The 13,092-nt window shown below is 40.2% G+C and overlaps 2 protein-coding genes and 1 pseudogene across 5 annotated transcripts; 1 reads left to right on the top strand and 2 right to left on the bottom strand.

Moving 5' to 3' along the window:
- Positions 1 to 1,018: 1,018 nt before the first annotated feature.
- Positions 1,019 to 4,104, top strand: LOC147327749 (uncharacterized). 2 transcript variants are annotated; one of them, XR_015130038.1, is made up of 2 exons: positions 1,019 to 1,702; positions 2,254 to 4,104. XR_015130038.1 is itself a non-coding variant. In XM_086297579.1 (2 exons), the coding sequence occupies exons 1-2, from the start codon at positions 1,400 to 1,402 to the stop codon at positions 2,479 to 2,481; spliced, it is 462 nt and encodes a 153-aa protein (XP_086153705.1). In that variant the 5' UTR covers positions 1,019 to 1,399; the 3' UTR covers positions 2,482 to 4,104. The 2 variants fall into 2 exon arrangements, 1 of the variants encoding a protein (XP_086153705.1); XM_086297579.1 differs by having other exon boundaries at positions 2,323 to 4,104.
- A 534-nt stretch (positions 4,105 to 4,638) lies between these two features.
- LOC147327748 (uncharacterized) lies at positions 4,639 to 7,044 on the bottom strand. Of its 3 annotated transcripts, XR_015130037.1 has the most exons (4): positions 6,645 to 7,044; positions 4,993 to 5,877; positions 4,877 to 4,903; positions 4,639 to 4,785 (listed from the first exon to the last, which is right to left on the bottom strand). XR_015130037.1 is itself a non-coding variant. In XM_086297578.1 (2 exons), exons 1-2 carry the CDS (start codon positions 6,685 to 6,687, stop codon positions 5,102 to 5,104), a joined length of 819 nt encoding a protein of 272 aa, XP_086153704.1. In that variant the 5' UTR covers positions 6,688 to 7,044; the 3' UTR covers positions 4,639 to 5,101. The 3 variants fall into 3 exon arrangements, 1 of the variants encoding a protein (XP_086153704.1); XR_015130036.1 differs by having other exon boundaries at positions 4,877 to 5,877; XM_086297578.1 differs by having other exon boundaries at positions 4,639 to 5,877.
- A 1,984-nt stretch (positions 7,045 to 9,028) lies between these two features.
- On the bottom strand, positions 9,029 to 11,890 carry LOC147327747 (uncharacterized; annotated as a pseudogene).
- Positions 11,891 to 13,092: the final 1,202 nt, after the last annotated feature.

The following is a 13,092-nucleotide window of genomic DNA, read 5'->3' as shown; positions in this document are numbered from 1 at the left end:
CAGACTGACAGAACTACGAGAAACACCTTTTAGTTATCGTCCTTTTTAGTCGTCTGAAAAGTTCATATAAAAGCAGAGGTTTCTCTGTTTTAAAGACACAGAACATTTTTAAGACACAATCACACAAGTAGATATTTCAAGAAGACAGTGTAAACAAACATTTAGGGGCTGTGGTTTCACATGTTGCTCCACCTATCATGCGTTAGAGTCACCTTCCAGTAAGTTTCCAGGTCACTTACCCAGTATATGTACTCAGACTGGAACCAGTATGTTTGAGATTCATACAACCAGAAAACTGTCTCCTCTGTTTATTATGTGAATTCACACTATTGAGATCCTGTTTCTCTTTAAACTTTATTCTACCTTATTCTAGTTGCTCCGACCTTTGCTGGTTAACTACTCCCTCCGTTTTCAGCTGATTTCCACCATTTAAACTTGAATCTGTTCTGCTCCCTGTGCTAATGCCAGCTGTATCTTTTGGTGGTCATACCTTTCATACTTTTTGAGATATTACAGTTTTTGCCCGTTGCTTGAACACTACAAACCCATGCTTAGACTAAAGTAACACAACTTGAAGCTTTTGTTACCATACCTCAAACACATGTACCCCTACCTTAAACAAAAGCGCTGCTTTGCACCCTAGTTGCAATTATGCAACACACTTACTCCTTTATGCAACACACATGGTCCTGCATGCTACACTCTATTTCATACATAAGACACTTTGTTCACAAAATGAAATTTCAGGGTGCCATTTGGAAAACACATGTACCCAAAATACAAAACACATCAGGTAATTGCAACCACTCAAATACACACCTGAAGGCACTTACTTGTAAAAATGAACACCAATTAGCCAACTACAAAAAGCCCTCAGTTTAGCCAATTCAAGAACTTTGCAAGCATAGATGGAGGGAGAGCAAGAGGAGGAGGAGGAGGAGGAAGAGGAGGAGGAGGAGGAGGAGGAGGAGGAGGAGGTCGAGGTCGAAGTCGAAGTCGAAGAGGCCATGCACGGACCCATATTTCTGATGATATAAGAGCAACTTTGGTGGACCATGTCATCAACCATGGCCTGACTATGAGGGAAGCTGGGCAGAGAGTCCACCCACATCTAAGCCGCTTCACAGTGGCATCTGTAATAAGAACATTCCGACTAGAAAACAGGTCTGTCTTCACCTCTCTACCTTCTACTCCACTCAGATGGTTTTTATAGCACTGTTCTACAGTATATACCATTACCATATCAAGTGTACAGGGTATTGCAGGGTGCTAATGCTCCTTTTGCAGCCAAAGTGGTAGTTTCTGTGAAACATAGCATGATTACTTATATTGAAGTACAGTGGATGACACAGTACATACAGTAAAGTACTGTAAGAAAAATAAGCAAAGCGATGACAATATGTGGTTGTATTTCTCTAGACTGACTCGAAGACCTTCTGGGGGAGGACGCCAACGCCTGTTCACACAACAGCAGGAACTTGCCGTTGTGGACCTAGTGAGGGCAGACAATGCCATCCGTCTCCACCAGCTACGAAAACAAATACTTGCAGACAGGCAAGTGTTCAACAGCATAAACCATGTGAGCATCACCACCATCAGACGCATCTTGGGAAAACACAGCATCACCATGAAGCAGCTCTACAGAGTCCCATTCGAGAGGAACAGTGACAGGGTCAAAGGACTTCGAGCTGAATATGTACGGGTAAGTGTAACTGTCCTTTAAATGTACAATACAGTATTGGTGAAATCCAGTAGCAGCTGAATATGTACCATATCAGTACCACATGGATCCATTCTGAGAGCTACACAGGTACCTGTGTGATGGGGTTCTGTATGTGTAGCACTGTAGTACAGTAATATGTTCTCTTGGCCATGGATGGAGTTGCACAGCCTCATGAATTCATTTTCATTGATGAAGCTGGATTCGACCTGTGCAAAACAAGACGACGGGGTCGTAATGTCATTGGTCAAAGGCAATTGTGCACGTCCCAGGGCAGCGCAGGGGAAATGTCACATTGTGTGCCGCCATAAGCCTTCGAGGGCTTCTGCATCATCATGCAAAACTAGGTCCATACAATAGCCAACACATACTCACATTTCTAGATGCTCTCCATAACATAGTTGTACAGAACAGACCAGATCAGCCCAGGTTTGTTTCCATCAGGCTGCTCTGGTCCAGGCCTGGTTCTCCAACCACAACCAACTTGAAGTGGTATACTTGCCCCTTACTCACCATTTTTAAACCCTATACAGGAATTTTTTTCGGCTTGGAGATGGCGTGTATATGACCGCCAACCACATGCCCGCATGCCTCTTCTGCAGGCAATGGAACAGGCCTGCGGCGACATTCAGGTGACAGCAATCCATGGATGGTTTCGACATGCAAGAGGATATTTTCCCCGGTGCCTAGCGAGAGAAGACATTGCTTGCGATGTCGATGAGGTCCTGTGGCCAGACGCCAACAGACGGCGGGATCCATGAGCCCACGTATGCACAATTGTCATGATTTTTTGTGTTTACAGTATGGTGTTTTTTCTATTACTGTATTATGGTGTTTTTTGGGTTTTTTTTTTTTGCTTTCTCTGAATTCATGGTAAATGGCCTGCATTTGTATAGCGCTTTACTCAGTCCCTAAGGACCCCAAAGTGCTTTACACTACATTCAGTCATTCACCCATTCTCATGGTACTGCAATGTACAATACTGAGTAGGCCTATTTGTTGTTTTGGTTGTTTGAAAATGTGTCTCCTGAAAATATGCCTTCTGAATAAACAATGAAAGACTGCAGTGTTTTATATAAAGTAGACTAGTGTGCTCCCCCTGATCTGTAAGTGTTTGCATATGATGCAAGTATGTGTCATTTTGTCAACAGTTACATTTTGACAAAGGAATGTTAGGTTTTGACAGCAGAGTTTAGGTTTTGAGAGTTTCAATTTGGCACAGATGTGAATGGTATATTTCCCAGTGTTGTGTCGTGTGTACCCAGAGGTTGCCCTTTGTTACAAATTAAAGTCTACAAATCAATGACATCACACTGGCCTATGTTTATTCAGTCTATGATTACATGTCAGTGAGATCTTGGAGCTGCCAGCATGCAAAGCTGCAGCTTTAGAATTTAGGCTCTAATCCTTTTTTCCACCATTTTTTTTATTTTTCTTCTTCCTTTGTTTCTCAGACATGTATGTTTTTTTTTTTGTTTTTTTTTTCTCCCATCATTTCCTCTTATTGTCCCTTTACATACTCTTTGCCTCGCTCCAGTCTACTGCCAGAGTTTCAGTATTTTATTCACTTAATAGCAGGACAGAATACCACGTGACTGTGGCCTTGTGTTATACCCTCTCTGCTGCAGTGATGCTGCAGACAAACACAAACATCGTGATCAGACATTTAAGAAAAGCCTCTTACAGATGAAGGTCTGTGTCTCTTGACCTAAACACATAATCAAGTTAAATCTAATTTATGTTCATCAGTGCCCCTCACACTGTAACTTAAAGTAATACATTTGTTACTGGTTAATTACAGAAGCACGTTTGTGAGCATAAAGATGTAAGCCTTGGACCATCGGGATGAAATGTGGTTGGGAAACTTAACAAGCATTGATAAAGCTTCATCAGTAGTTCGAACAATGCCTCAAAACCTTCGCTCACCACAGGTGGTTAGCAGACTGTGGTTGTACCATGCAGCCTAATAACATGCAGTAAATTGCAGGTTAAAGCAGTCTGCTTACACATTGTTAAACGAGGGAAGGGAACTAATGTGGCTGTCACATGACCCTTTTGTCCCATTTCATCCCAGCATTTGATTAAATTGCTGCTCACTACTTAAAACTGATCACATAAAACTATTTTTCTTCATCTTTTAATGATTACCAAAGTCTGTGAATCCCCAAATTGTTCAGTTGTTCTTTTTGCTCCCTATGAGGTCACTTTTACCATGTGACAAAAACAACACCCCACTGTACACACTTGAGCCACCAGCAACTTTATAAATCCCCAATAAAAAGCTGACAGGTTGCAATGATGTTCCAAATAACTTATTAAGAAAACAACTAAATACACAGAAAATATTATGAAAACTGGTTTATTTTATATCTCCTAGTTTGAAGTGAAGCAATAAAAACATGTATAAAACATCACAAACTGTAATATTATACAAATGCTTACGTCCTGCTGATGCAATGGAGACATCTTCCAGTGACAGTCTTCATCCGTGTGAGTGTGAGGAGGCTCCTAAACCCACCGACACAGAAGTGCATGTTCACAACTCCCTCTGTGCAGGTGGGGTCAGGGCCCTCCTCACCCTGGGTGAAGAGGGGTGGTGCTGTGGCCAGTCAGGTATGAAATGCTGAGAGTGGATCTTTGGTCCTCTGTGCAGCTCTGTCCACTCTCAGCTGCCCTGCAAAGCAATAACACGAGAAAGACGTCATTTTAACACAAAACAGCATTTCCATTGTTGGTAGCTGCAGCATGTTGTTAAAATGCAATTTTAAACTCAACATATACACACAATAACTATAACTAAACTTAAACCTACAGTACTGTAGGACGATGATTTACACCAGCTATTGGAAGGATTTAGTCTTCAAGACAGTTTGTAGCCAATGTGAGGTGATAACTTACATAGCTGGAACACAGCACCACTCTCCAGTTTGTCATTTGGTCATCCATCCTTCTCATCGGGTTGGGGTAAGGCTGTCTTCTGGGTGGAGTATCTCTCTGTGTTAGCTCGGTCCTGGGCGTTGAGTGTCTGAAGTGCTGAATGCTGGGAGAGGACAAGTGTAAAGCACCTGAAGACAAAAAGACAAAGAGAAAAGCATGAATTCACAGATCACAGAGTTGTTCACTTTACTTTTCTTCTGTTATGTGTTTTTACCTTACCTCTGATCCCTGAGCCACAGGCTATACCTTATGTAAAAACAAGAGACTACAGTCAGTTCACGACATCATTTTAAACCTTTTCTACTTATTTGTGTTGACATTAAGTACGGACTTACCTTTGTCCTGCATGGTGAGCTAGAGCTTGAGAAAAAAATGTTAGTCATTTACAAACACTGCAAAGGCCAACTTAAACATTTAAAGCTTAAAAACAAGTTCTAACATAATCTAGTCAGAGTCGCTGTCATCAAGTGAAAGGTTAAAAGGCCTTTCCCAGAAGCGTCTGACACCAACAGAACCCGAGGATGTTGAAGGGCCATAAAACGTGTCATCACTTACCTTGCACCTCTTTGCACTTACCTCATCAGTGCAGGTGTCGTCTCCGCTTCTCTTTGCTGAGGAGGTGAGAGCTGAGGTTGAAGGAGAAGCTGAGAGAGTAGCGGAAGAAGGAGCAGGAGAGGAAGGAGCTGAGGGAGCAGGGGAGGAAGCAGCTAAGGGAGCAGGAGAGGAAGCAGCTGAGGGAGGAGCAGAGGAAGCAGGAGAAGCTAAAGGATCACCAACCGGGAAGAGTGGGGCGTTGGCCTGGCCGAAAGGCGGCATGGCGAACGGGGCAGCACCTGGAGCAATAGGATGTTGCCAATCGTGCCAAAACGGCTCTGGAGGGAGCTCCTGGATGAGAGGGGAATCAGCTCTCTCATCCATGGTGTCATACCCCGAGTCGTCACTAGGCCAATCGGCCCACTCTTCTGAGTTGTTCCAGTCAGAGGAATTGTCAGTGTCTTCACTCACCTCTTCGACGTCCTCAGGTATGTAGGGAGGGTACTCACCTTCCTCTTCACTGTCATCAGGATCCTGTGCTTCAGGAGAAGAGGGTGAGGATGGGAGAGGGATATACTCACCATACTCACCTTCACTGACACGCTCGGTATCAGAGTCATCCAGGATCCTGATGACCTCTGGAAGGCCTTCTTCTGCAGGACGCTCAACCACGTAGTCGAGACGACCTGTGAGGAAACAAGTTTAAAATAACATTAAGAATGTAATAAACATCAAGTGCTAAAGGAACAGAGCTACATCTGTTAGTTTGAGCAGACGATGAGAGAAAAGCATTTTAGGCTACATTTATGTCAGACTGAATGACACTTCTACTTGTTCATGCAAGCAAAAAACAGCTAAGTCAACTAAGTTCACATCATTAACTGCTATATAATAAGATATAGTAGTGGCATAACATAAGGATACCATTATTACTACTGTACTATGATTACTGTTTTCATATTCTTTTTTATATTCATTTATTTTTGTTATTTTTTATTATCATGTTTTGTAGCAGGGGAAAAGTTATAGTTTATTTCAATAAAGCCTTTGATCCAAGAAGAACAGGATGTTAGGAAGGGACCGGGATCTGGTGTGTTTACACCTGTGTGTTCTGACGTCATGACATGCTGAAGATGCTGTTACCACAGAGACTGATTTTGGGGCATTTTACAAATTTTAGTCCGTTAAGCTATTTTTAACCAAATCATTAAAAAAGTGTCAAATTTGAAGCCTTCAAATCAAAGTAACACCTTTTTTTTCAAATTCATACACCAGTCGTTAATAATTTCTACACCTCTCCCGGAAAATTTAAAGCATACAAACAATTTACGGGGAAAAATATTGGAATAAGCATATTTTGATAACATTAAAACTTGATATTCACACTGGAACTTATTAAATTATTACAGTCATTTAGTAGCTCTTAAAATAACTGAAGAAATGTTAAAAGTACCTGCAGCGAAGTCCAGGGGGCTGTCGAGTCCACGACGAGCCATCTTCAGGCTTTGCTGTATGAAAAACAAGTACAAACAATCCAAAGATGAAGTACTTGTTGTGGCGAGCAAGTCAAATCCGCTTTCAGTAAATATTTTCCCGAAAACTTAACTTTCCACAGGCTGAGGTTGGAGCAGGTCAAAACAAGTCCAATAGCAAGTGTAAAGGGACGAATGGAACCTTGTGCAGCATTTATATACCCTCCGCAGGCCATGGTTACGGTTGCCAACATTTTTCTTTTAAAAGCTAACAATAACTTAGCGTTCTCGCTACTCACTATGCTGTTAAACAGCTATATGTTAGCAATGACAACATTTAACAATGCTAGCCGTGCTGATTAGCCTTAGGATTGCTTGAGGTTGTTTCCAGCTCTAGTGGTCATAAGCGAACTTAGTTCTGTGCCAGCTTTTAGCACGAAAATCAATCTTGTAAAGCTCACTATTAAACTGACAAAGCCTTAGAGCCTAGAAACTATGATACTTACAACTGTGCTATGTTTGTCTCTTAGCATATAGCAAGACCCCATAACTGACCTTTGACCTCTTCTCAAGATTAGATAATGCTATATAGAGCTATTTTAACACTATGTTTCTTACTGCCATTGTTTGACAACATATAAGCATAAAGGAAATGATATATGGAGATTCTAAATATCAGGTTATTATGACTTTATTATAAACTTTACAGTAACAGTTCAGAACTATTAAGCAAGCTTAGTTTTGGAAAAATCCCATTTGTGATCAAAACTTTTTACTTCATATTTATTACTAAATAATTCAATAAATTATACTCAAGTACTGAATAGTCACAAAAAATAGTAATTATGCTGAAAATTATGTTAAAGTGGTTTTCGACTGAGCATATAAACAAAAGCCTGGGAAAAAGTTCTGTTGAACAACACACATATGTTACCAATATTGTAGCCGGTGTTATTTAATGATTTGTTTTATTTTTGATACAATTTCAAACTTTATTAACCTTTTCAATAAAACAAAGTCTCAGATTTAATTATTCTGAAACTAAGTTTAAGCTTCCCAGAACGTTTTGTTGCAAGTTACATTACTGATATAAGAAATATAAAATGTTTGTATTGTTCACCCACAAGTGCAGTCTCTGGCTCAAACACAGAAGCTTGATATGTTTGGTTGTCAGTCCAGACATTCCTAAAGAAAGTTGTCCTTCTTCAGCTCCAGACCTTTCTAGATAAAAATGGCATTAGTGAAGTATTTCAGTCTGGTTTTAAAAACGCACCACAACACTGAAACTGCTCTTGTAAAAGTTTTTAATGACCTTTTAACTTTTCTGACTTGGGAGATTTTGCCATTTTAATACTGTTAGACCTCAGTGCTGCATTTGATGGGATTCTTATCGCTCGGCTTGAGCACTGTGTCAGAATCAAAGGGACTGCTTTGGAGTGGTTTAAATCTTACCTGTCCAACCAAAGTTTTTCTGTTAGATTGGGGGAAACATCGTCCTCAGAAGCCTCACTTTCTTGTGGGGTCCTCAAGGAGTCCAATCTTGGTCCAGTTCTCTTTTCTATTTATATGCTCCCCATGGGTTCAATTTTTTGAAAAACATGGGATCTCATTCCATTGCTATGCAGACAACTCACAGATTTACCTGCCACTGAAACGTGAATCTGTGAGTCGTCTGAAGGGTTTGCTAGATTGTTTGGAGGATGTTGAGGACGGCATGGATGGCTTTTAACTTCCTTAACCTAAATGAACAGAAAACAGAGGTGATTGTGTTTGGTCCCTGTGACCGCTGTGACTTTGGCCCTTTAGGAATTCATAATAATAATAATAAAAACCTTTGCAAGGAACCTAGGAGTGTTTTTTTTTACTCTAATCTAATGTTTGATAAACAGATTAATGCTGCCTTTGCTGTAACTGCTCCTAAGCTCCCTTCACGTCAGGACTTCCCCAACATTGGACACTTTTAACTGACCATTCATCCTCCTCTTTCTCTCATTTTTTACATTCATCAGGTCCTCAGAGTACTCGTTCCATCTTCCCAACACACTCTTTTCACTGTTTAGCACATTTCCATCTTTATCCATCTTACTCCACAAATAGTCTTTTCCTTCGGGGCCGACAAACTGACAACTTTCAACATAATCCATTTGATTTCCAGCTTCAAACTCGTGATAATGACGGACACTCTCTTCACCCTGAAACAGCATTCATGAAATCTTCCTTCAAGATTACAACTACTTGATTTACAGTGGAGTGAAAAAGTCTTTGGCTTCTTCCTTATTTCCTTTTTTTGTATGTTTTTCACATGTGAAAGTTTCAGATCAATAAACAAATTTAAATATGAGGCTATTTAAAAAAAACAAACATCAATCATCCAAACAATTTATTCAAAAAATGGAATTTTGAAACAAGTGAGCTGTAAATACAAAATTGCAGTTGCACTAAAACACATTTTTGCATTGTCCAACTTTCTTATCTCTCGTCTGCTCTCACAGTGAGTCACACACATTTGTATTTACAGAGCACACTTTGACAAGTAGTCTAAACTCTGGGTGAAGTGTGTGATCACACCGAGTCCCAGCTGGTTTGAGGAGCAGACTGAGTCTCTGCAGGGTTTAAACTCAGTCCCTGGAAAACAGACACAGTCCAGTTATATCTGGATGAAAACTGTCTCTGTGAAGGCAGTTTTGTTTTTGTTAACACTCCCTCAGAGAGGGACAGCTGGTTCATGTTTATTTAATCCCATTATCCAAAGACACTTCTACATCATCATCCACAGTTATGGGTCAATGACAATATCAAATAACAAGATCAGAATAACAACCTTAGGATTATTGAGATTTGTACTTACTGTGGTTTCATCCATCTGAGTTTTGTTCCCTAAAATGAGAGAAGAAAGTCAATTTCAGTTTTGTTTTAAAATTCAAAATCATTCAATCTTAAATGTACCTTTATGTCTTGTCCTTATATTGACTGTTGCAGCAGTTATTAAAAGCGCTGCTAATCCCACAGAGACAACAATGAACCTCAAAGAAACAAAAAATCTGTCAAACACAAAAAATGTGATTATTAAAATTATTTGGTTGCAGTTTTCTGTTCCGTGTAAATTCCTTTCTTTTAAAAATGTAACAGCATTTTATTAATAAATGTGCAAATTTCTGTGATATGATTTGTATTTAAAAGTATTTATATACAAAGTTAAAGTGAGTTTTCATTTGCATATCATTTCAAAAGCTCAAATAAATTTAAAATAAACAGATATTTATGCAACCAGCTTAATCTTCAGTCCTGCTTTTGAAGGACTCTTCATTGTTGGGGTTGTTTCTGATTTTGTGCTTATTTCAGTTTTTCTGGCTGGATTCTTTGTTGTTTTTGTGTCACCTGAATAAATGAAAAAGTAAAAGCACAAAAGTTTTTCATGTTTCTCATCTGATGTAAACATGAGAAACAATATTCTACTTTCACACTTGAAATATTTAAGTAAATGTTTGATGTGATTTTACTTATATTAACAGCTGATCCTGATCTCACCTGTTTCCTCACCTGATGGCTGACGGTCGAAAGTAAACAGCTGCACTCTTCTTGTGTTAGTGTCAGTCACTTCACATTTCAATATTTTATGACGTGATGAGTATAAATAATTATTCTTCAGAAAAGACACAGTGGCAGCGCAGTGAGTCTGTGAAGTCACTATTTCTTTGTTCTCTTTGTCCACATCTCGACCTTCAAGCAGCCACTTCACTGTGTGATGACACTGTTCATATGTCAGCACAGAGCAGCTTAACGTCACCGTATCAGTGTCCTTATGTTCAGTCACTGGTGAACATAATGTAACAAAGTGAGACAAACAGAGCGGAAATTAGTCAAGTTATCTTAATCAGTTTCAGTATGATTATTGAGCATTTTATGTCCTGAAAATGTCATGATTCGGCCGTGTGGCAGGCAGGATGAGGACCCAAATTGCAAACTCACAGACACGGGGGATAAACTCAAAATGCAGCTTTATTGCTGACAGGTGATAAACAATAACGATGATACAAAAGCAATGCAAAACTACACTAAACTGGGAAAAGCTAAAGTAACATATACCGGAAGACACGGGGAGAACCACACACGGCACGAGGGAGAACGCGACGCCGAACAGAGGGAGACTCAGACAGAAATACACAGAGGGTAAACGAGGAAAGTGGGCACACACGGGGAACACAGGTGACACTGATAATCATAACGAGACAGGGCGGGGTGAACTGAACATGACATGTACAGGCACAGAGGTTCAGACAGGAGGAGAGAGAGCACGGGGAAAACACAGACATAACGGGCTGGGGAAACATGAAACAACCACAAAGGGAGACGAGGGCTCATAAATACATAGAGGGCACACAGGGGGGAGAGAGAGCACGGGGAGAACTTAGACATAATGGGCAGGGGAAACATGGAATAAAACATAAGGAGAGACGAGGGCTCACAGATACACAGAGGGGCACACAGGGGGTAAAAGCCATGAAGGGAAAACACTTAGGGAACAACACAACAGGGCAACTCAGAAAACATGGCCTAAATAAGGAACGAAATACAAAAATACAAGGAACTAAGAATACTGGGCCCTCATGGCCCAGGACCATGACAGAAAAGATTTGAACTGAAAATATTTTGATGTAAATACTCACAGGTAATAACAGAGAGATCAACCAAAGACTGATGAACCAGAGTATGTGTAGATTGTATTTTGTCTAATTTGTATTGTCGACAATAATAACAACCAACATCCCCGACTGTGAGCTTCTTTATGAGCAGAGAACAGTTCACTGTAACTCAGTCTGTCTGATTTAGTTTTAGCTTGTTCACCAATCTGTCCAAGTGTGATCAGCTCTACGTAGTCCCATCACAGTTATTCTGCTCATCTATCACATTCACACAAGGCAGAGTGACGTCATCTCCAACTTTAATAAACATGGAGGCTTCAGTTACAGATACTGTTGAGAAGATTGAAGAGAAATATGATAGACATTAGAATACAGCACTTTTACAGTTAGAGTGAAGATATTTTAGACACAAGTTCATAAACAGAGCATGCTCAGCTCTCTTATTTACTGTAAAGGTTGTTGACTGTAATAATATGAACAATATTTAGTTTGACTGCTATTTAAGTGTTTCCTGTATTCTTACCTGCGATCTGAATCATGAGCATCAGACATGAAAACATTTGAATCCATCTGAATTCATCCATCGTGCTTCTCTGTCTCACTTCTTTCTTGTTCTTGATCTCGACTGTCACACCCTCTGAACTGATGACTCTGTAAGACTGTTTGTACTTCCTGTCATCAGTGAGATGTCACTTCCTCATCACAGCTTTAGGGATCCAGTTGTTATTTTTGCTGATGATAATGTTTCATAGGTTGAGTATGTCAGCTTTTCATGTGTCTGAAATTCATGATTTTTATAAACATAATTTATTGTAATGAGAAATCACATTCAGCAGGTGCACTTTGTGTCTATTCCCACAGAGCATTTGTGACAGACTGACAGTGATTTAAATACTGATTGTTAGGATGAATTGAAGATGATTAACTGATAAACAGAATCCAGTCAAGCTATTTGGTGATTGGACTCTGATGGCCTTCACGGCTGATTGGATTCCAGCTGATGAAAGAATTTAGGCAGGACCCCCCACAGTCCAGACATGGTGGTGGTTAAGATGGAGAATTGGATGGAGCGCTGAGTAACATGTCTGGAAGGGAGATTGAAAGATGAGCAGGGAGATTTAAAGTACATGAAGTGGAGGCTGATTGTCTTGAAGAAGGCCGGGAGAAAGACGATTGGACTTGACCAGTGATGTCAGCAATCAGCTGGACAGTGTTCGAAAGTGGAAGTGATGAAAAGCTCTGGCCACTAAACACCCAGGAAGTAGACAGAAGTGTGATTATAAGTCTTCCTCATTGTACTCGTGAAGGCTGAACTTAAGCTTCATGTGTTTCACTCCCTGAAAATAAACAGACGACTGAGGAAGTTGAGTGTGTGAAGTTTAAGATAAATGTTTCTATTAATGCAGCTTCTCTTTCTTTAAAATGTAAGAAAATGAAAGCACATAACAAGGTTCTGTTGAAGGGTCAAACACCTCCGCCACCACAGTTGGACTTTTGACGTCTAATAGATCATTTGATTACACAGCTGCAGCTACAGAACATAAAGCAGGTCTGAGACGCTCCTCTTCCTCATTGTTGAACTGAAGACGTTTCTGAGAACTGAAAGTGTTTTGGTGAGAGTGTGGCTACAACAGCAGCAGAGCTCATGAGGTTTGACTTTATAATAACGGACAGTTAAACATCAGAAACACAAACTATTATCACAATTGTTGAACGCTGACAGTATGAAATCGGTTTAAGGGTTTAGAGAGTTTGTGTTCAGTCTTTCACAGTTGTGTGAGGAGAG

This window comes from Aulonocara sp. 'chitande type north' Nkhata Bay, linkage group LG6 (assembly GCF_057382095.1).
Source record: "Aulonocara sp. 'chitande type north' Nkhata Bay isolate Kocher_YH1m ecotype deep benthic linkage group LG6, A_spYH_male_GT1.1, whole genome shotgun sequence".
Classification (NCBI taxonomy): Eukaryota; Metazoa; Chordata; class Actinopteri; order Cichliformes; family Cichlidae; genus Aulonocara; species Aulonocara sp. 'chitande type north' Nkhata Bay.
This window is presented reverse-complemented; position numbering and strand designations above follow the sequence as displayed.